This window comes from Denticeps clupeoides, chromosome 18 (assembly GCF_900700375.1).
Source record: "Denticeps clupeoides chromosome 18, fDenClu1.1, whole genome shotgun sequence".
Lineage (NCBI taxonomy): Eukaryota > Metazoa > Chordata > Actinopteri > Clupeiformes > Denticipitidae > Denticeps > Denticeps clupeoides.
In genome coordinates, this window is record NC_041724.1 from 19,150,086 (window position 1) to 19,174,462 (window position 24,377).

At 43.5% G+C, this 24,377-nt stretch overlaps 1 protein-coding gene and 1 non-coding gene across 2 annotated transcripts in view; one reads left to right on the forward strand and one right to left on the reverse strand.

Annotated features, from left to right (window-relative positions):
• Window positions 1-2,202: 2,202 nt before the first annotated feature.
• zdhhc2 (zDHHC palmitoyltransferase 2) overlaps window positions 2,203-24,377 on the reverse strand; it is a 29,885-nt gene continuing 7,710 nt past the window's right edge. Inside the window, exons 2-13 of the mRNA XM_028959933.1 lie at window positions 22,932-22,958; window positions 14,148-14,242; window positions 13,828-13,948; window positions 10,266-10,335; window positions 10,151-10,183; window positions 9,935-10,055; window positions 7,899-8,031; window positions 7,501-7,627; window positions 7,318-7,407; window positions 7,059-7,168; window positions 2,982-3,044; window positions 2,203-2,889 (exon numbers count right to left, since the gene is read on the reverse strand). Coding sequence (XP_028815766.1) covers window positions 3,004-3,044; window positions 7,059-7,168; window positions 7,318-7,407; window positions 7,501-7,627; window positions 7,899-8,031; window positions 9,935-10,055; window positions 10,151-10,183; window positions 10,266-10,335; window positions 13,828-13,948; window positions 14,148-14,242; window positions 22,932-22,958 — 968 coding nt within the window. The 3' untranslated portion in view covers window positions 2,203-2,889; window positions 2,982-3,003. The remainder of the gene's footprint in view (window positions 2,890-2,981; window positions 3,045-7,058; window positions 7,169-7,317; window positions 7,408-7,500; window positions 7,628-7,898; window positions 8,032-9,934; window positions 10,056-10,150; window positions 10,184-10,265; window positions 10,336-13,827; window positions 13,949-14,147; window positions 14,243-22,931; window positions 22,959-24,377) is intronic.
• On the forward strand, window positions 20,672-20,743 carry trnae-cuc (transfer RNA glutamic acid (anticodon CUC)). Its single transcript has one exon. It is a non-coding gene; the product is annotated as a tRNA-Glu (tRNA).

Genomic DNA, 24,377 nt, shown 5'->3' on the forward strand with positions numbered 1-24,377 from the left:
ATACAATATTTTGATGCGTGCCTAAAAAAGGGGAGACCGTTGCCATTTGTGAAATGAACCTAGTGCTGTGAACTACACAAACGACACTATTTGCCCCCTCCCTAACTGAAATATTCCACAAGGATAACCAAAGTAATCACAAAATGATGACTGTGAATAAAGGAATAAAACTACTCAAGCCTGCATAGCTCTATGTGAAAAAGTAATTGTCCCCTTAGTTAAATCATAAATTAACTAGTTAATCAGTAAAGCTGAGTTCACTAAAATAAAGTGAAGTAGGTTCAAAGTAGTTTTTAATCAACAAAATCTGTCAAAATATCTTAAACTGACAAAATCTCAATTAGTCTTTTTGACGTGATTAAAACGAGGTGCAACATAAATGTTGGTTGTGATTATAACTATAACAAAAAATGTAATATTGTTCATGAATAAAAATGAGAGTAAATGTGGTTTACAAAATAAAAGCTAGAGTAAAACAAGATAAAAACAAGACTAGGTGTTATTTATTGGGTTTTCTGTTTCCTGTATCTCTGGTCACACTGATGATGTCACTTTCACAATACTCAATCAAGGCATTAAGTAGATTTTAAGACACGTGATGGTTCAGCAGATGGCTGGGAGAAAATGATGAAGCAGTCTTTGGATGCACTTCCTTTACAATGAGGTAAAAAAAATTCAAAATAGAATGTGTCAAAAAAACAGTGTCAGTGTCTGAGTGTCTTCCGTGTCTGGAATGGATGTATTATTGAGTCTTTAAAGTAACATTAATATAATAATTAGATGATTATGAAATGACTATGATTGCAAAATGATTGCATTACTAAAAAACAGACTAAAATTTAATTTTCGTTGACTGACTAAAATGCCATCAGTTATCGTCGACTAAAACTGGACTAAAATAGTCATGGACAGTTCTGACTAAAATAAGACTCAAATGCTCATACTTTTAGTCGACTGGAACTTGACTAGACTAAAATAGTGTGGGTGTGACTAAGACTAATAAAGACTAAAATGTCAGCTTGATGCAAAGACTAGACAAGCAGTTTTGTGCCCTCAAGCTGAAGCACACTTGGGTTCTGCAGCAGGTCAAGGGTCCAAAACACACCAGTAAGCTTAAAAAAAGAACCAATGAAGGTTTTGGAGTGAACTAGTCAGTCCAACTTTTTGAGATGCTGTGACATGACCTTAAAAAGGTGGTTGATTGTTTGGAAATTCTCCTATGTGAATTATAATTATTCTGCAGAGAAGAATGGTCCAATAGTCCACAGCGATGTAAAAGACTTGTTGCCATTTATCACAAACCCCTTATTGCAGTTGCTGCTGCTAAGCATGGCACAATCAGGTTTATGCACTCTTGCTCTCCTGGAAGGGGGTCTCCCAACCACTCCTTCCCAAGGCTTCACCCATTCTTTTTCCTCCATGTGAGTTTTCTAGGGAGTTGTTCCTTTTGTTCAGATAAGATCTACGTATGAGGGTGTCTTCTGTAGTGGTTACATTTACATTTACAGCATTCATCAGACGCCCTTATCCAGAGTGACTTACAATCAGTAGTTACAGGGACAGTCCCCTCCTGGAGCAACTCAGGGTTAAGTGTCTTGCTCAGGGACACAATGGTAGTAAGTGGGATTTGAACCTGGGTCTTCAGGTTAATAGGCGAGGTTCAAGACATACTGCTTGTGATTTTGGGCTAAACAAAAATAAATTGTTGTTGTTTAGGGGCAAAATATGGCCATGTACAATAAAGGTCAAAAGTTTGGACACCTTCTCATTCAATGTCTTTTCTTTATTTTCGTGACCATTTACGTTGGTAGATTCTCACTGAAAGCATCAAAACTATGAATGAACACATGTGGAGTTCTGTACTTAACAAAAAGTGGAGACCTGACCTCCACAGTCACCGGACCTGAACCCCGATCCAGATGGTTTGGGGTGAGCTGGACCAACAAGTGCTAAACACCTCTGGGAACTCCTTCAAGACTGTTGGAGAAGCATTTCAGGTGACGACCTCTTGAAGCTCATCGAGAGAATTCCAAGAGTGTGCAAAGCAGTAACCAGAGCAAAGAAACTAGAATATAAAACATGTTTTCACTTATTTCACCTTTTTTGTTAAGTACAGAACTCCACATGTGTTCATTCAGAGTTTTGATGCCTTCAGTGAGAATCTACCAACGTAAATGGTCATGAAAATAAAGAAAACACGTGGAATGAGAAGGTGTCCAGACTTTTGACCTGTACTGTTTCGACCTGTTTGACCTGTACCTGTACTAAGTTTTTTTTATCTTTTTTTTTAAAATAAAATATTCACCCAAGAAACTGTGTTTTGTTCTTACTTGTTATTATTTAAATCTGTTTAATCCGTAATTTGTGGCAAACATGCAACAAAAAATAAATAAGGAAGGGGGCAAATACTTTTTCACAGCACTGTATGTCTGAATGCAAGACACTCAGTCTAATGTTGATCTGTGGAAATGGCCCTGTGGAAAATTTCATTAAGCATATTTACATACATAGCAAAATATTTGTATAAAAAATGACCACACTTTAGAATATCAGACGCAACTTTTACAATAACGATCAATTTTTCTGTCTTATTTCCCTGCCCATTTACTGCATACACTCCAGATACAGCCCTTTAAGGAAGAAACAATGAACTATTCAAATTAGGGTGTAGTTAGGACCACGTACCCCAGTAATAGGGTTCTCAGCTCCATTTTAATACAGATATTACGCATTAAGACCCAAAGCACCCATATTTAGCTGCTTTTTACTTGAATATAAATGTGCTTCTTGGTTCTTTGGCCATTTCAACCCTGAGCTGATGTCCAGGCTTCATTCCATGTGGACACAGACAGCAGCCCCCTCTCACAGACAGAGAAAGTCGGGTCAATTCTGCGCAAACGGGATCACAAAATCTTTCATGTAAACAATATTTCATGTAATCAATATTTTAGAATATGTAGAAGCATGTCTTTGTGACAAACCTAATCCTGTCTGTATTTTTTTTCAAGATTCATTTTCTACAACCACAGCAGGATTAGAGGTACCTGAAACAAACAGGAATAGTGAATCAGCTTCTACCTGCTGCCGGTCATTTCACCGGAATAAAAGGAACTGCCTGGGCTGCTATACAGTCGTGGCCAAAAGTTTTCAGAATGACACAAATAATGGTTTTCAGTTTTGCTGCTTTTTTGTCAGTTGTTTCTACGAGGTATTGATTACACACATTTACACAATTACACACATTTTATAACTTTCAAAGGCTTTTATTGACAATTAAATCAACTTTATGCAAAGAATCAATATTTGCAGTGTTGGCCTTTTTTTCAAAACCTCTACAATTCACCCTGGCATGCTGTCAATCAACTTCCGGCCCAAATCCTGACTGATGGCGACCTGCAGGTAACCATGGTCAACAGATGAAGAACAATCATTTCAAGAATCACTCTAATTTTATTGCATCCAGACAGCTATTCTAACCAACAGTATGACAGAATGATCTCCAGCCTTGTGCTCCTCAATACTCTCACTTGTGTTAATGTGAGGATCACTGAAATGATCTTAGCAGGTCCTTTTGTGGCAGGGCTGGAATGCAGTGGAAATGGGTTCATGTGAAGTTCAAAGAAGTTAATTTTCATGGCAAAGAGGGACTTTGCAATTCATCTGATTACTCTTCATAACATTCTGGAGTTTATGCAAATTGCCATGATACAAACTGAAGCAGCAAACTTTGTGAAAACCAGTATTTGTGTCATTCTCAAAACTTTTGGCCACGACTGTACATTGACAGGCAAAGATGCAATCTTTAATCCCTAGGAAATAGTTGCTATGACATTATACAGCAGACATTCAAATTATTTCAAGAAATGACCAATGTAAAAACACAAACAATGTACATATATATATATAGAAAAGCACATGGAACCATCTGAAATGAATACCACTGCATAGCCTATACTTGCAATTTTTCTACAGCATAACCTGAAGATTCTCACTCTAGTTTAGGAATGTGAAGCACATTTTTTCCTGCTGAAATTGTTCTTCACTTTCCCTTTTTAGTATTTCCTGTAATATAACCACAGTTCCAAAAATTGGATGATGTGTAAACTAGATCATTTTTTTCATTTTATTTAGGATATTAAACATAGAATTACTAAATTCATGTTGAATTTAGTAATTCAAAGCATTGGGATAACCACTTTTTCTTTTAACAACAGTCCATAAATATCTAGCAACTGAGGACACCAGCTACTGGGATTTATGGTGAGGAATGTTTTCCCATTATTTTCTGATACTGGATTCTAGATGCTCGACAGTGATGGGTCTTCTATGATGTTTTCTTAATGGGAGCATATTTACACGTACATTTATGGCACTTGGCAAAAGTCAGACTATAAGAATGTTACAAGTATTCTCTAAAAAGGAAGGTGTAAAGCTGCCATTTGAAAATACTCAGCAACTCATCAGAGATGATTATTGACTTCAGAAGGCAACGAAGAGACAACCACTCTCCACTGAACATCGACAGATGCTCCTGTTCTTTTAGAGGAGAACCTCTCCAAGGCTCCAACCACCAGCTCGACATCCAAGAAAGCCCAGAAACGTCTCTACTTCCTACAAAGGCTGAGGAAAGCCCATCTCCCACCACCCATGGGAACTGCACTGCATTCGATGGCAAGAACCTATAGGGGATAATGAGGACAGCTGAGAAGTCTCTCTTCCCTCAATAATGGACATTTACCTAACATGTATCCGGAAAGCCTCCAGCATTGTGAAGGACTCTACACACCTCTGCACTCTTCAGCCTCCTACCATCTGGAAAAAGGTACCGAAGCATTCTGGTCATCACTGCCAGACTCTGCAACAGCTTCATCCCACAGACCATCAGACACCTGAACACTCAGGGACTTTCCACTCTGGACTGACACGCACACACACGCAAGCACACACACACGCACACACACACGCACACACGCACGCACGCACGCACACTACCTCTGTTTTATTGAGTAATATTGTCTATATGCTATGTTACCTATTAATAAACAGTTCCATTTTGCACAGCAGTATTTGCACTATTTTATTTTGCACATTTATTATTCGTTTCATTAGTTTAGCGCTGTGTGTCTGTCTTGTTTTCTACATGTTTTTTTGTTAAATGTTATTCTTGCACTGACTGTGTCCTGTTATGTCAGTATGTAACGTTGTTTAAATGTTACATGGAGCACCAGGTTCCGGAAAAACGTTGCTGCTACAGATGCAGTATAGTTAAGCATTTACCAGATGCCCTTATCCAGAGCGACTTACAATCAGTAGTTACAGTGACAGTCCCCTGTCCCTGTATCCTTATGTACAGTACAGGCCAAAAGTTTGGACACCTTCTTATTCAACGTATTTTCTTTATTTTTATGACCATTTACGTTGGTAGATTCTCACTGAATGCATCAAAATTATGAATGAACACATGTAGAGTTACGTACTTAACAAAAAAGGTGAAATAACTGAAAACGATTGGGTTCAGGTCCGGTGACTTTTTGTTAAGTACATACACGTTGAATAAGAAGGTGTCCAAACTTTTGGCCTGTACTGTACATACCTTGCTGCTAATAGTGCGGTTGAACGCTTTCATCATATCCTGGGACAGTCTATCCAGTCTGCTTTTCTGCAACACCAGTCCTCTCTTGAGTTGTTGCACGGTAGAAAGGTGGTAGAAAAACCACCTGCAGACAATACTGCTCTTCATCGGCATGTAGTCCTAAAACAGAAGATCTAGGTCAACTGCAGGCACAGAGCAAGTCCTCCAGCTTTCAAAAGGGGAGACAGGTTGTGCATCTTATGGCCTCATCATGTTCCAAAAGCTCATCCCTGCTAACCCTATCTTGCACAAATGTTATTTATTGCGAGTCCATTACTGTCCTGTAGTACTGTTTTACGCATTTACTGTTCATGAAATGTTCATTTGTGTCTGTGTCTGGGGAACTGTTTTATGCTATTTTGTTAAAATCCTTTTCAATATGTCTTTTCGTGGTTGCTATGTTGCAAGTTATGCACATATTAATCATTTGAAGTGCATAGATCGTACACTTCACTTCCAGCAAGCCTTCCTGCATGCCTTCTGAGAGTGTATCCTTCAGCAAGGGGGGAGATGTAGTTCTGTACATCCAACAATAGGTGGCGACAGTGTGTTGAAAAAAGAAAGTAGACGAATACAGAAAAGACCATGCTGCTGTGCTTTGCTTCTTGCCCTATTTTCCAGAGCACATATGTTTCTGTAAGACACGCGTATATATTACAGCATGGTGCCTTTCCAGCCAATTATGCACACCATCACAGTACGGTTGACAACTTTCTCAACCGCAAATTATTAAATTTAATTCAAAAGTCTGAAGCCTCTTGGGGTGAGTAAACAGTTGTTTACGATATTTAGAGTTGAAGAATTTGCATATGTTGACTTTAAGTTGATAAGTGCAGAGTTAGCATAGTGCCGCAAAGTTAGGGTGACCGGATCTCCTCTTTTTACTCTTGTCTGGGTGATGAAACCTTCGTCCCGTCATCGGCATCTACACACCCATATCCGTTCCTATAATAAATCAGCGTAACAAACGCCGTTCTCCCCGGCAGGGTAGTGTAGGTCATTTCCAATCTAGCTGTTCCTTAGCAGCCCGATTGTGATGGCAAGCAACGTAATAATGTACGAGATGCCTCAGAGTGAAACTACCAGGTGTCCTCCATCTGAATGGCAGCTAACTGTGGTTAGTTCACATCACTACACTTCTACAGAGAAGTACGTGATTCATCTGTGTACAACATGCCAAACTCATTCACGGCATTTACCAGACGCCCTTATCCAGAGCGACTTACAATCAGTAGTTACAGGGACAGTCCCCCCCTGGAGACACTCAGGGTTAAGTGTCTTGCTCAGGGACACGATGGTAGTAAGTGGGGTTTAAGCCTGTGATTTTGTGGTCTAACCCTCTAGGCAACTACCCATAATGCCGACTCACACACTCTACACTCGCTCAGGCTGACATGTAAAGGAGTGCAGTGCACAAGCACCCAACCTGTCTTGTCTTCATCTTCAGGGACCACTCTCCATAACCCTTCACTGTTCAGCAGCCGACTCTGAGACTTTTGCAATGATCTGCTAGTGAACTGGTGCAACGTCCCACCGCTGGTTACACAAAAGCACACACATGCAAATTATGTAGATATGACCTGGTTGCATTGAAGGCTTGGATTCATTTCTATATGCCGTATAACAATGCAATTTGGTTCTGGTCTGTGACTACTTCTATTGAAAAGTCCAAAAGTCTTACGGACGTTTTGACACAGGGATGTCCAGAGGGAGCTGAAGGCTGTTCAGGATCCTGATTCACAAGGCAGGTGGGGAATGAACAGCCATCCCCCAAACTGCACACAAACCCATATTACAAAGGATGAGATTTTCATAAATCTACAGTACACAAGAGTATTGACTGTTCATATCCGAGCTTTTTGGATTACCTTGAAAATACAGGTAGAGGCCAATATTTCTTCTCGTCGCCAAAGACTTGCCGAAAATTCTTGCTCAAGCCCAGGCTGAATCCATTCTTGTCTGTGCCATGACGAAACGCAGGAGCTCGGAAAGCCTCTACAAATAAGACAGGCAGTGACAAGAAAAAGATGTTTATGGGTTTCTCTCTGCTGTAATTGTTATAGGGGTGCTCTATTTGTGAGTACCCCCACTTAGATCACATTTTATGACAAATGAATGCAAGAATTTATGAAATTGACATACTTTTTCTTGCAACTGTACACAAGTAGTGAGAGTAAAATTGGAGGAAATTTTACTGTTTAGTCTCCTGAAACAATGATGATGCCTGATTTCAATTACAAATGCAAATGCACATCATTTTGCTCACCAAGAGTTGATCTGTTCTTGCAGACTAACCAGCAGTGGTAGGAAAAGAGTGACGCCAGACTAACTGAGAACATCGAGGCAGCAAACAACAGAAACATAATGTGGAACTTAGCCTGGGTGTCTGGTAGGCCATTCTGTCAAAAACAATCACAAACACAAGTGACAGATTCAAACTTCATCAAAGCCATCATAGATAGTCTGGCATAAACCAAAGTGAACCATCAGTACACCGCCAAACATTTTCTTTCCAAAATCACAGTCAATCTTGTCAGTTAATGATTATACACAACATTTACATTTTGGTCAGCGATTAAGCTGGCTTAGCTGTAGTCATAGTGTTACATGGACAAATGTCAGTTTGAACAAGCACCTTCAGAACATGACTGACGTGTCATATTCCTGACACACACAGCATGGATTCACAAGTGTGTGTGGCTGCCTGTATCATGTGGGAATCCTGATGTTCTGTCTCCTCAGCAGCTCCAGTGCTGCCTCTACACACTTTGTTCAAGTTATATGTCTGAAATCAGCACTTGAAATGACAAGTGCTGCCCATATTCTATATGGGGCGATGGTTGGCCTAGCAGGTCCCGAATCCCAAACCAGCAAGGTGCCACTGAGGTCCCCTTGATCAAAGCACCGTCCCCACACACTGCTCACTGGCGTGATGGGTTAGAAGCAGAGAACACATTTCATTGTGTCACCGTGTGCTGTGCTGCAGTGTAGAGTAGCACCAGTGTTCTCTAGAAAGCTGATAATTGCGATAATGAAAATAATTCGTAGGGTGAAGCTGCTGGGTCACATGCTGCTTTCTCCCACAAACCCTCATAGGCTCAGTATAAGACCTCATGTTATAATGTTGAGGTTGATCAGTGTACACAGTTACATTTTTTCTCTCCATTCATTATGTGATGGAAACTTGTTCTAATGTTCTCTGGATAGTTTAAATAGAAGCACGTGTTCTTATTTTCTGTACATTCTGTCCATGACAGTTTCGATCATGGGATGTGGCCGCAGGCTGAAGGCGGTTCGACGTCTTATGATCAGCTTAAAGGTGTCATATCTGAATGCTCCTCTTGTTTCTACAGTGTGACTAGAAGAAAACATGTTATCAGTAGCTTCACTTCATCCTGCTGGGTGGAGACAACAGTATAAAGAGACTCTGTACATTTTGCGGTGGCTTGGTCGAACGACATAACCCTCAATAAATTGATAACCCTCAATTTATAGATAACCCTCAATAAATTCTGTATCAGAATCTGAGAGTAATGAAATCATTTATTTTCCACAACACATTACAACGTGGAAAATGAACAGCCACAAATAACTAACATACAGTGGGTACAGAAAGTATTCATTAATGTACACACATTACCCCATATTGACAGAATTGTAACACAGTTACATTGATATTTTGCAGATTTATTAACCAAGAAAAACTGAAATACCACATTGTCCTAAGTATTCAGACCCTTTGATATTTAGTAGAAGAGCCCCTTTGATCTAATACAGCCATGGGTCTTTGTGGGAATCCTAAAAAGGAATTTAGGGATCCTCTGCCATTCCTCCTGGCAGCCATTTTTTAGGTGGGGCCATTCAAGAACAGTCACTCCTTCACACAAATCACAACAGCAACACAGCATGATGCTGCCACCACCATGCTTCACTGTTGGGACTGTATTGGACAGGTGATGAGCAGTCAACAATTGTCAACAACTGTGTGTACATTAATATGGAAAAAATTTACTTTTTAAAATGATGATTTTAGCAAATGGCTGCAACATAACAAAGAGTGGAAAATTTAAGGGGGTCTGAATACTTTCCGTACCCACTGTATACCCACTTTATTTTTTGTGCAACTGAAATTCGGTCACAATTGTTGTGTTCAGGGTCAAATGTGAAGTCTGGCTGTCTGGGGGCAGGCATGAGTTCAATTTAAAGAATAGATTCTCCAGTTTGACAACCAACGTTACCCACATTGGTAAGTTGTGACTTGATATGAATAATGGCTTAATTATTAATAAAGTTTTCACTTACGGTCCAAACTTGAATGAAGTACTGCAGGTCAGTAGCAGTGATGAACAGACAGTAGAGTAGAGAATATACTAGAAATAGCATGAAAAACTTGTAGTTGGAGAAGCCCACACAATTATTGACCCTGTGAACAAGCAGGAAATAAACAAGAGTTCAGAATGTCATCTTGACATTTTGCAGTTCTAAAATAAAAGTAAATACAACTGCTAAAATATATACCATGGGCAATGGTGATCCATCTTTAAGATACATCTGTGAAGAAGAATATGTTCTTTCATTAAACTCAGAACAGACATGTAACTAATTTATGGATTGATCATGAAGAGGTTCCTACTTATCACAAACTGAGCAATGGTGGCATCGATCTGGCTTCACCAAAAGGCAGTGATTGCAAAAGCGAATAGCTGTGAAATCAAGAAATGACCCATGTGTATTACCTTCTAATCATTAATCATTTTTTTTTATGAATCTGTTTTATGTGTCTGTATAAGAGAAAAGTACAATGTCCTGCCTCCAGTCCATCACAGCTACCGCTGGGGTAAATTAGCAATGTCATCCTCATTCATACTGTCTTCCTCCATAAACCACAATCAATCTCAACTGTGAATGAAACTTTATGATAACACTCACCCTTTGAATTAATGCTGACATTATATTAGCTAAGATTTTATTTATTCAGAAACACATAAAAGTCTCAAACTGCCAAACTTTTTTTCATGTGAATAAGTTACTGTGACTTCCAATTCATTTGATAGAATGTGTTACATTGTGCAATATATGAATATGTGTATCACATGTGACAATCACTTCACTTTTTTTTTTTATGCATGTAAATATCATATTCAGTAAATAACTGTACATATAGAGTGCAGTATATAGACCTAGAGGCCAGTCCTCAAATTCAAATTCAAATTCAAATTTTATTTGTCACATACACGGTCATACACGGTATGATATGGAGTGAAATGCTTTAGCGACTGTTATAGACCACAGTATTGCAAATGTTGCAAGTATACAATGATCCAATATGCAAATATTGCAAACATAACCAAATATTACACTTTTATGTTTTTAACATAAAATATATGTAACAGGTAGGGTGTGAAAAGGAGTAAAGTGAAAATTGTGCAAGATTCTGGGGGGATTGAGTCCAGAAGTGAAAGTGAAAGTGGTGAATGCAAGTGCTGTGGGATGGCTGGGTATCTGAAACGCATCAAACAACAGCCAACCAACTCACTGCAAAAAAAGAAATGGACTTGTGCTGTAAAGGAATACAATTGTGTGGGACCATGAGACCAAATATTGTACCTGAGTCTGCAAGACGGGCAACAGAGTGTTCTGATGAACATGAAGATCAGCCACTGTGGGGGGGTTTGAGGAGCAATAAGTTCTCCACAACCAGCATGGCATCATGCCCTAGCAACTGTTCTGCAGGAGGAATAGCTCAAAATACCCGTGTAATTAAATGAATGTGGCCTAAAATCTGATGCTGATATGCATATTTGCTAAGATGTCTCATATTTTGGGGTAATTCTGTAGTCTCATGTCTAGTTGAGACACCAAGAGGAATGTAAATCCAGGGTCAAGGCCTACATCCAGGAATTATCTTCCAAAGGCGATCAGACTCTGAGTTGTATGTCCGTGTGGTTGTAAATAAATGCACTATTATACGTTATATATTGACTTTCCTGGTCAAACTTTCCCACCATACACTTATGGTGCTTGTCAACCTTGAGCAGAAGTTTGATCATTCATGATTTTAATAATCACTAGATTTCATTCATTGCAAACTATTATTTTGAATTCTGCTCCACTGTTGACATATATTTGAATAACCAAAGCAGACATGCAGGGTGACTAATAAATCTCATGACCTGAATCCTACAGACCCTGAACTTGTACTAAAAATCTCAATCTGCAGGTGTGGTATTTGAACACAAATATCAATGTATCTTTAAAACCACATTTACATTTGTGGCATTTGGCACAGAGCCCTTACTGTTGTGGTGTAATTAGGTGGCAAATAACAGTGAAACACATGCAACACGGTACCAGAAGCACGGAATCTGCCACTCGCGCTAGCCTCCTACTCCAGAACCAATTCCATGTCATAACACACATACTTCCGGTAAAGTATAGTACGTACCCACTGAACACAACATTCCCCCTTTGTAGAAAAAGAAAGCCATTTATGCACCAAGAACAATCCTCATGTTTTCAGAAGTGAACGACATCTAACCCTCAGTAGCTGTACGTAGTTCGTAGTTCGTAGTTCGTAGATGTATGTAGTATGTGCTTCACTTCAGCCAACATGGCTGGTGTATTTGCCTTGTAGGTCGGGATGCTGGTGGAGGAGCACTGTCTGCGAGGTGAGTAGCATTCCATTACTCAGGATGTGTGTTCCATCACGTAGCTTTTTGTGAATGTGTAAAGAATGTTAGAACGTTTGGGAACATGCAGTGGGGTTTTTACCTGAACCTGAGCTGTCTGAGCTGATTTATCATTCAGCTGCCACATGGAGAAGGTGGACCAGATAATCCATTTTCAGCCACCAGTACAGGTCCTCACCATAACCATTATGCGCTAGGGACACTAGCTTGGAACACAGAGCAAGAGGCACAACTTGACATGAGCCATGAAAGACTAGATCATCTTGGACAGCAAGCTGGAGGTGCAGTCTGTAGTACGGCAGCAGATCAGAATCAAGATTCTTTGATGAAGGATGCCAGCTGCATGGTAGCTGTAACCGAAGCTTGAGAATGTTCTGGACAAACCGAAACAGAAGAAAGTAGTGCAACAACCTCTGTGTGGATGTCATCACTAGGTGTAGATGCTGAAGTGATTGTCACTTGTGATACACAGCAGCACAGCACATGGTGCACACAGTGAAATATGTCCTCTGTATTTAACCCATCACCCTGAGTGAGCAGTGGGCACCATGACAGGCGCCCGGTGAGCAGTGTGTGGGGACGGTGCTTTGCTCAGTGGCACCTCGGCGGATCGGGATTCAAACCTGCAATCTTCTGATTACGGGGCCGCTTCCTACAGCGCTAGGCCACCAGTGGCCCACACTATGTCACCACTGCCCCAGATCATCTTGTAATGTGCAAATCAGCATGTCCAACACCCTTTGTTGAAGGGAGAGTTGTGAGGACTTGGTGGTCTGTCCGCAAGGTAAAACGATGAGCCCACAAGTATGTACACCATTTCTCGATCGCCCGCACACAAGCAAGGGCTTCCTTTTCAACTGTAACATATTTCCGTTCAGTGGGGGACAACTCAGTCCATTCCACGCCATCCAAATCCACTTGAGACCATACAGCACCAAGCCGTAGTCAGAGGTATCAGTAAAACAAAAGTATGCAGAATGGAGTCAAAGAGAGAAAAAAGCAGGGGCATGAACGGTCCTTGGCAGGCAGAAGCAACGTAACACAAGAACAGGATGTAGGATGGTGAAACCTCATGTTTGACTTTGTAGGCCAACATCATCTGATGCAGGGCCGGTGATGGTTTTAAATGGATTTTGTAATATGAAACGATGTATACAGAAACGTTGCTCTGTGAGTGAATAATGAACGTGTAAGGATGTCATTGTTATGAACTACTTTATTGAGTTGAATTATTGAGTATTGGTCATACAGTGAATAATAATTTTGCCTGTTTTTGGTAAAGTGTTCACCTACTTGTTCTCCTTGTTTGATTTATTTATTGTTGGTTAACTATTTGAACTAGTTATGGTTCATTTGTGGTGCATGGTCCACTAAACTCAGCTCTCCTGGGAAAGTGGATTCCCCCCTTACAACCATCATATACAACTCCTGCTTGAACAGATTCAATTACATGTGGACTGTAGTCCAAATATACTGAACATCCCTTTTATTGTGAAGACCGTATACCTCCAGACACTGTACGTGTAAACACAGGCAGGTCTTTCACAATCCTCCTCAGAATCTCTTGCTGGGACTCCAATCGGTCTTCGCTGTCAAGCAGCTGTTTGTCAGAGTAGGACAGGTGAAACTGTTGAGCAGACAAGATATAAAATGTATATTTAGACCGACAGGTAGCCTTGATTACAATGTTCTGTTCCTATTTCCTAACAGAGCAACTCCTTACTCCGTCTCAAGATCAACGATTCTGTGAGCCTCAGGACTAAAGGCATTTTAAGACCACGCCACATCACACTGGAATCATCTGCAATATGAAACGAGGAACTCACCTCCTTCAGTGGATTCATGGGTTTGGTGAACATAGTTTGCCAGTATGTCCACGCAAACATGATGAACAGCACATGATATGCCAAGAGGTAAACAACTGGAAAAAAAAACACCAGATATTAAAAAGCAGCACGTAACCCTGACACTGTGTAGTGATGTTATGCCATTAAATGCTTATGATGAGGTGCTTGATAAGAAACTGTTAACAGTGAGGGACTCTTCTTCTCCCGCGGACATCACCGTAGCAGCAGAGCTTCTGAAAGCCCCACCCTGCAAGATCATATGGTGGTAGAAGCCTAGTGGGTAACACACTCGCCTATGAACCAGAAGACCCAGGTTCAAATCCCACTTACTACCATCTTGTCCCTGAGCAGGACACTTAACCCTGAGTGTCTCCAGGTGGGAGACTGTCCCTGTAAGTACTGATTGTAAGTCGCTCTTGATAAGAGCATCTGGTAAATGCTGTAAATGTAAATCAGGTTCAGTCACTGCTGTGCCACCCTTCACACTGTTAGAACTGAAGAAGCACAGTCAGGTAACAGGTTGAAGTAGATTTGGAGGAAAAACTCATGCAGATGCTGAGATTTCCATCTTACTCGCCATTTATCAACTTCCGGTATTTCAAGCTTACTACGCCCAGTTGAATGACTCCATGTGTTCCAACATGAATACAGAGTCCTTACTGTTAATGTTCTGTTCCGACAAAGTTCCATTGTGGAGTATAACTCAACTAAAGAATATCACAATGCAAGTTGAGGTCGCGTGACTACGTGGATATCCCTGATCATTTTGGGGTCCTTTTTTCCATGCCCGTGAGGGGTGGGGGTGCTTTATACTCTGATGAGAAACTGTGTTTAACATGACAGCTCACATGCGACCTTGTCCTTTGCTAACTTCTTACATAAAGTGATGAGTGGAAGATCTGCCGTGGCTGTAGAGGTAGAGCTGTAGTCGGGTCTAAAAAGTTCATTTAATAAAACAAATTTACAACATGTGAAACACTTTTACCAACCATAGAACCAAATTTACAAGCAGCGACTCAAATGGAAAGAATAGGTACTACAGACCGGAAGTTCGTGTTTGCTGACCCAATCCGACCCGACCCGACCCCTGCACAAACTCCATGATAGAAACTGAGCCCGAACACAGCAAGATTTACAGCTCTAACATGAGGGGTGTTACATTGCTTGCCCTGCTGCTTCATGACTGGGGTCTAGTTTGTGCTGTGACAGAACTTTTTTCCGCTGGTTCCATAGAGCAGCTTCCTTCTGCACAAGCTTCTGGTTATTGGAGTTTTGGCACCAGCTTTCAAAGGGTTTTTTGTCAAAACCCACCCCTTCTCTATCCATGCCCAGTGCCATTTATTCCTTATGCCTTTTTTGACATTTTGGGTGTCTTCAATTGGCTTCATAAATGTGCACTTTATGACTTACGGAAACACAAAATACATAACTGATGAGAATAGTGAAAAAGAAAGTCATGTTCTGGTGTTATGTGAATGTATTGTATGTAAAATGTACTGTGTGGAAAGTAGAATTAGCGTGTGATAGAAATGTGCTGTATAGCATTAGTGAATAGTGATAGAATGTGTGCCAGATACTTAGTTTTGTGTAAAAGTGTTTTGTGCAGAGTTTACTTTTAGCTCATGGCTGGATTAGACTGAACACAGCCTGAGTATGCGAAAATTTCCGTGTTAATGTTGGGATAGTGTTTGTGTGTGAGATGGGGACTTGAGTCGCACTTAAGTCACACAAACATTGACTTGTGACTTGACTCGGGACTTGGATGTTGTGACTTCAGAGTCATAACTTATTCATGTAACTAAGCGAAAGGCTAAAAACACGAATATTCAGAGCCCCAACCCCAGCTCTTGCATGAGCACATGACTACACAATGCCGGCTACAACAAACCCCATGGGGATAAAAGTACATTCCTACAGCCCCTTTGTTCACATTCCATAAAACTCTGTTACATTTATTTAATAAGTTCATTCTTTTCAGTTTTCCAACATGCTGACCAGCGGAAAAGTGAAGTGATTGTCATTGTGAAACACTGCAGCACAGCACACGGTGCAGACAGCAAAATGTGTTTTTGTCACGACTACGGACTTACGGGGGAAGGAAGCGCAGAGGTTTGACATGCTGGGAACGGGGTTTTATTAATACAAACAATAAAGAAATACAAATAAACAGCGGCGCGGTGGCCGAAAACGATTTAACTTAAATAAAGAACTGAAACTAACCCGTAGGCGTGTGGCGATTGCCAGAACTCAAAACGCATGAAACAAAACTAGGTCAAGTTCGTGCAGCGAGTTCACGAAAATGCCAGCGACCCCGAACGGGCGGAAACTTCCGGCATTTATGGGGCGTCAGGATTGAGTTCCGGTGTGGAGCCCAGCTGCAGGCAATCCTGACAGAGCCCCCCCTCCAAGGGCTACGTCCTCGGAGCCCCAACAGTACCATCAGTGGAGGCGGCGGGGCGGACGGCGGCAACCACAGGGCTCCTGCCCTGCTGTATCCTCCACTTGGAGGACCCGGTCCCTCGGGCTGGCTCCCCGGCGTGGTCAGGCGTGGCGGCCCCGGTCCCTCGGGCTGGCTCCCCGGCGTGGTCAGGCGTGGCGGCCCCGGTCCCTCGGGCTGGCTCCCCGGCGTGGTCAGGCGTGGCGGCCCCGGTCCCTCGGGCTGGCTCCCCGGCGTGGTCAGGCGTGGCGGCCCCGGTGCCTCGGGCTGGCTCCCCGGCGTGGTCAGGGGTGGCGGCCCCGGCCCCTCGGGCTGGGCCCCCGGCGTGGTCAGGCGTGGCGGCCCCGGTCCCTCGGGCTGGCTCCCCGGCGTGGTCAGGCGTGGCGGCCCCGGACCCTCGGCCTGGCTCCCCGGCGTGGTCCCGCATGGCGGCCCCGGACCCTCGGCCTGGCTCCCCGGCGTGGTCCCGCATGGCGGCCCCGGACCCTCGGCCTGGCTCCCCGGCGTGGTCCCGCATGGCGGCCCCGGACCCTCGGCCTGGCTCCCCGGCGTGGTCCCGCATGGCGGCCCCGGACTCCCGTACCTGCACACAATAATCAGGGCCGATCCATCTGGGTACGTGTGGGCCCTGTCTCCACATGTCCCCTCTGACACGTCTTGTGTCACCCCCTGCACCGCGCAGGGAGATTGTCCCAGAGCCTCCGGCGACTGTTCCAGGCACCCCAGGCTGGTGCCTTCTGGGACTATGCAGCCCCTCTCGCTGCACGGCCCTGGTGCCAAGGGGGGGGCATTGCCAGACCATCCGGCTAGCCCCTTCTGCGTCCGTTGGGACAAGCAGGCCCTCTTCCTGCCTGTCCCAGCTGGGTCCTCATGCCTACCCGGGGGCTCTATGGCGCTCCACCCCTCTGGAAGCAGACGCAGGCCCATGCCTGGCCCGCCCTCCTCACCAGCTACCGGAGGACCCAGCTCCATCGCTTCCCCACCTCCCCTCCCCTCAGGAGGAGTCCCCAACCCGAACTGCACCCCCCCAAAAAATTCTTTGGGGGAGCACCCCCCCCGGCTGGACTTAGGGGTACCTTGGGGCTCGTCCACCTCGCCTTGGACCGATGCAGTCAGGTTGGGAACTCCCTCCCTGGGGTTCGGCTCTGCTGCTGGGTCACCATCTGGTGGACACAAAGAGGGGAAGTGGGGGCGACATACGGACACATATGCCACGCACACACACACAGACAGAGACAGACAGAAGAGAGGGTCGTCTGGCTCCCTCTCTGAGCACTCCGGGACCTCCTCAGGGGGCACAGCCAGGATCTCGGGAGGCGCGACCTTCTCGTCGCCCGCCAGTGCTTGGTCTTCTTGCCCCGGATCCTGACTGGCGCTGGATGTGGTGGAGGGGCAGAGTTCGATCCCTGGCTCAGGCTCTGGCCGATCAAACTCCGCCCTCAGTCTCTGCTGGAAGTCCCGAAAACTGCTGTCTGTCTCTCCCTGCTGCCAGAGGGCTGCGCTCCAGCCCCATGCTGACCCAAGCAGACACGATAGGATGGTGGTGGTCTTATCAGTGTCTGCTGCCCCACTGAAGGGTCCCGGAACAATTGGGCTGTCCCACACGGGGCTGGGCACGTCGCTGGAGATGGTGGTAGGTGTGTGGTGTGGAGGGGGGTGGACGTCTTCTCCAGCAGGTGTGGGCGCTGGTGCTGCGCTGCCATTTCGCTGGGGAACGTCCGGGCAGAGGGAAGGCGGGTCGGCGACTGGAGCAGGAATGGAGGATTCCCTGCGAGGCAGTCCCGGCAGCGCAGTTGCTGGCTGGCGACCTCCCGTCGCCCTCTTCCACCAGCTTTCCTCACACTGCTGGGAGGGACGTGGGTTTCCACGGACCTCGTGACGATCCTGGATGGGCGCGATGGGCGGAGCCATCCCGGCACCGACTGCCCAAACGGCGTCATCCTGGTCGTCGTCCGTGTCCACCTCGTACCCCCGGAAGTCACATGGGTCATCACGGACGCCGCGATGATCTCGGACGCGCACGCTGGGCGGAGCCATCCCGGCAACGACCGCCCACCGAAAATCCACGTCATCATCGCTTTCGTCATCCGTGTCCTCCCACCGGTGACGACGAGTGTCGTCCACCCTGCGGACATCCCGGACCCATGGCGCGATAAGCTCCCATGGGCAGAACTCTGGCCATTCGGGCTGGAGGCTGCCCACCTCCTCGCTGGAGGAACGCCGCCGTTGTTGCCGCTTCTCACCCCCCTGGAAGTGACGTGGGTCCCCACGGACCTTGCGACGATCGCAGACTGGCGCGATGGGCGGAGCCCAACTCTCGTCTTCCGTGCTCTCGTCGTCGTCCGTGTCGTCCCAGTCCACGGGGAGCCTTGCCAGCAGAGCGCAGAGTTCTTGGCTCGACATGGCGAAGATCGTGGGGGTCGCATCTTCTGCGCTCGCTGCCCACGTCACTTCCTCGCTGCTGCCGACGCCAACGTCCTCGCTCCGCCCACTCACCCGCCGACGTTGTCGCTTCCGGGTTTCGCGGAGTTTCCCGGGGGTGACGTCATCACGCGGCGCCGCGTACCACGGCTTCTCGGGGAGAAAACGCTCCACCAGAACGGGCGGCGCGTCTCTCCCCTGGTGTCCGCGTTCGCCGCGCCGCGCTGCGTCCTTCGCGGCGTTTCTTCTCCTCTGCTTTCCACCTCTGCGCTTTTGGGGAGGTCTCTGGCATTCTGTCACGACTACGGACTTACGGGGGAAGGAAGCGCAGAGGTTTGACATGCTGGGAAGGGGGTTTTATTATAACAAACAATAACGAAATACAAATAAACAGCGGCGCGATGGCCGAAAACGATTTAACTTAAATAAAGAACTGAAACTAACCCGTAGGCGTGTGGCGATTGCCAGAACTCAAAACGCATGAAACAAAACTAGGTCAAGTTCGTGCAGCGAGTTCACGAAAATGCCAGCGACCCCGAACGGGCGGAAACTTCCGGCATTTATGGGGCGTCAGGATTGAGTTCCGGTGTGGAGCCCAGCTGCAGGCAATCCTGACAGTTTTATAGCTTTCTATAAAACTTTACAGTGTATTGTGATGGATATAGTAAAATATAATAATAATAGTTAAAGAACTATAATAAAAAAAATGTTATTGCGAGGAATGCAATAAAAATATTCACTAACATTGAATCTCTCCGGATAATTCAAATAATTTACATGTTCATAGCCCTCTTAAGTGCACATTCTGATCAATTTTGATACTGTCTATAATAAGAGATGCGATTCATGCACAAATGCAGTGTTATCTGCAGAATGTTCATTTCAGGCATTTGAGACTTGACTTGCACTTGGAACATCTCTGGTGTGTGATTGCAGTTGTGCATTAGAGGAAGTGAACAACACACATGTTGGTTATTAATTTATGTAAATTGGTGCCAAAACAGGAATCAGCTGTGTTGCAAGAATGTGAAAAGTGCATGCAGCATTGAGCTGGAGCAGCTGCAGGAAGTAAAATCTCAGCTGAAAACCAGACCAGCACATGCTGATCATTCTATAAATGAAACTGTATATGTAATTGTTGAAAATGAAGAAGGAGACCCATAACACGTACCAATTCATACATATCACATGTCGTTTTAATGTGGAGAATCTTGACTATGTGCCGATTGTACGGAATGACACGCAGAGAGAGAATTGTATATAGTTACATTTTTCATTTTTCTATTTCTAATCAATAAATATTGTTCTTGTTCAGCCAATTTATTTAGCATGGATATAATCAAATATAATAATAATAGTTAAAGAACAATAATAAAAAACAGTTATTGAGAGGAATGCAATAAAAATATTCACTAACATGGCATCTCTCAGGTTAATTCAAGTAATTTACATGTTCATATCAAAACCACCAAGTAATGGTTTTGACAAGTAAGTAAAAAATAGATCTATAGTTTGGAAATTTAAAATGGCACCTATCTTGTCCAAAACGTTACCAACGTGCCCAAATTGAAAGGTTGGAAATTTCTCTACTAATGCTCCCTGTTCTCTTTTATAGAAATATGTTTAATGCAGGTTTATTAGAAGGTCCCTGGTGGTCTAGTGGTTAGGATTCGGTGCTCTCACTTCCGTGGCCTGGGTTCGATTCCCGGTCAGGGAAAGCATTAGGGGCAGTGGTGGTCTAGCGGTTAAGGAAGCGGCCCCGTAATCGGAAGGTTGCCAGTTTGAATCCCAAGGTGTCACTGAGCAAAGCACCGTCCCCACACACTGCTCCCCGGGTGCCTGTCATGGCTGCCCACTGCTCACTCAGGGTGATGGGTTAAATGCAGAGGACAAATTTCACTGTGTGCACCGTGTGCTGTACTGCTGTGTATCACATGTGACAATCACTTCCCTTTTTTTGTATTATTATTTTTTTTTATTAGGATTTAGTTCTATGGGTTACCAGATTTTTTTTACAGCCAAACCTTTGCTCACCATTTCACCATTTCTTTTCTTCAATCTTCAATCTTCATTTTCTTTGACCCAGTTGACATATATGCTGATTCCTACACTCTGGAGTAATTTCAGGAGTGTTATGATTTAGAATAATAAAATTATACTAACAGACCATGCAGTTGTAAAGATTCTCTGTTTAATTTTGGGTATGTCCATTCAAAAAAAGGAACCAGGCCTGAACAGTTTAATATAAAAGGCCAAAACATTAAGATCACCGAGCACATCTAGTCTCAATGGAGAAACAGCCATTCGCATTACAGGACAGTGGTGGCCTAGTGGTTAAGGAAGCGGCCCCGTAATCAGAAGGTTGCTGGTTCGAATACTGATCCAGTGAGGTGCCACTGAACAAAGCACCGTCCCCACACACTGCTCCCCGGGTGCCTGTTATGGCTGCCCACTGCTCACCAAAAAGCATGGGACACATTTCATTGTGCTGCAGTGTATCACAATCACTTCACTTCAAAATAGACCTCACTTTGCTACATTTACATTTAAGGCATTTGGCGGACGCCCTTATCCAGAGCGACTTACAACGTGCTTAAGTTACCATCGATGAAGAGATCAATTCCGGTTCACTAGGACCCCAACTATGAATACATCTATTTTATTCACTCTGTTGTAGATTCTGTACACAAAGGTCGACAACAAGAAAATTACAATTTAATCTAAATATTCTCTAAAGAGGAAGGTCTTGAGCTGTCAGTAGGGCTTTGCTACAAGCCCTACTGATCTGTATCACTGTCTGTTGAAATTCATTCTGTTTGGAACCATAGAACTGAAAGAGAGGCTTCTAGCTGCATCAAAGGAACCGAGATCAGATGAACAGTTTTGAATTAATTCAAAAGAAACTGGACCAATCAGCCACAATGTGAAGTATCAGATTAAGAGTTATCTGGATGACACTACGGTGACAGATGATGTGCTTACTAACTTACTAACTAGGCAGTGGCAGTGGTGGCCTAGCAGTTAAGGAAGTGGCCCTGTAATCAGAAGGTTGCCGGATCGATTCCCGATCCGCCAAGGTACCACTGAGGTGTCACTTAGCAAAGCACCGTCCCCACACACTGCTGCCCACTGCTCACTCAGGGTGATGGTTAAATGCAGAGGACAAATTTCACTGTGTGCATCGTGTGCTGTGCTGCTGTGTATCACATGTGACAATCACTTCACTTTATTTTAAAAGTTTAGAACGGGAAAAAGAACCAAAAATGAAGTGAAGTAAAAGCTGATGTTCCCAACAAGAGGTAACAGAGAGTGATGCCAGTGGGTCAGAGCTGCCGTCGGCCATACATGCAAAATAAAATCACAAAAAGTGGCAAGAAACAATGGATCAGAGCTCATAGAGATGATTAAGCAGTTAAAAGATGAAATAGAGATGATGAAAATTGCCGGATATGGAACATTGAGACCTCCTTGTCATCAGGAAAAGGGACGTTTATATAAATTATGGTTTTGTAGATCACAATAAGTTCTTTCTTTTTTTAGTTTCTTAAAAGTTGTGTTTGTGTATGAATGATTTATGGCAGACCAAAAAAACGACACTAAAATAAAAACACAAACTGAAAGACTATGACCTCATGGGATCGGGTTCAGTTTGGGTCGATATGATCAAGTTTATGTTCAGTACTGTTACTGTTGAATAATCAGATGTTCTAGTCATGCTCTTGTGCCCTGTGCCCTCTAACCAGTGGGACAAAATTCCATTATATACAAAACAGAAACCCTTCAGGCTTAGACTTTTCTGTGTTTCTTTCATTTTAAACTGTGTGTCTATGTAACAGTCTAAAAGCAAATGTCCATCATCACTGTAAAACACATTTTTCTGTACCTTAAAAAACTTTATCACTTACTTTTTTCCCCGATGTTTCGTACTGTTTCTATAAAATTAAAAAAGAAAAGCTTTGCATTAACCAAATACATATAATACAACATTAACAACACATATTTCTGATTACAAAGAAAAATTAGCAAAAACTGTTTTGCTAATTTAATTACACCAATCATTATTTAATGCATTCTATAATTTAGAACAGCATTCAAATACTCAATACTCTGGGGTTGGTGCCACGACATTTAAAAGCAGGGGTGCACAAACTTCGTGTTTTGATCAAGCAGAAGAAAAGCTGCTGAGTGAGAATGGGCATCTCTTTAATGGCACTGTGGTATACTCAGTATTTATTGTGTAACTCGGAAAAACAATTAATTATTCAGTGCCAAGAAAAATCCTTTTGAACGTTTTGTGAACTCAATTATCATAAAATGTGGTCTGATTTGCGTCCGGTAAGTATTCAGAAGGCATCACTTGTTTCCACATTTTGTTATGTTACAGCCTTTTTGGATTAAATTAAATTTTTTACTTCAGAATTCAACACAAAAACAACAACATTTATGTCTTATACGTATAGCCCATAATCACATACAGTATGTCTCAATGGGCTTTAACAAGCCCTACAGTTGACACCCATCACACTTGACCCTTCAGCACACAAGGAAAAACTGTGGGAGATAGAAAAACGAAAGGAAGAAACGTTGGGAAGGAGTGATACAGAGAGGGACCCCCTTCCAGGGTAGAGTGAGCCTGCAAATGGTGTCAGTGCAGGGCTGGTGATGATTTGTACAATAAGAAAGAAAGAACGAAAAAATAATAGTAAGTCCTGCACTTGTAGGGTTGGAGAAGTCCAGGATGTAGTCAGTGTCATGGTCTACATTACATGTCCATTATGGTGTTAATGGACTTTATAATTGACACTGTGTCAAATGAAGTGAAATTAGTGTCTGGGACTTTAACAGAAGGCCCGAGACACCCCCTGTTGATTGAAGGGGGCGTGGTCATAAATGACTAAAAGTTCACTCAGGTACTAAGGGGCGAGACCATTTAGAGCTTTATACTTTACTTACTTTACTTTACTTTACTTTATTTGGCAGACGCTTTTATCCAAAGCGACTTACAATGGGAAGACACCAGCAATTCTCGTTCGATTTCTATAGAATATCGAGTATACAAACTAAGAGCCCTGATAAGGCTTAGACTTGTCATTGAAGAGCATGCTCGGAGAGTGTTGGGTGCTAGACTAAGAAAAATTATAATGTATTTATACATTTTGTATTTGTTTGTTCAATGTGTATGCATGTGTATGTGTTAAATTTGTCTGTAATATTTTTGGAATAAGAGGGTTTTCACCTTCTTCTTAAAAGTGGTGATAGTCTCGGCTAGTCGTGTGGAGGAGGGCAGGTTGTTCCACCAGCCAGGGACAACAACGGAGAACAGACATGATTGGAATCGGAGACCCCGTGAA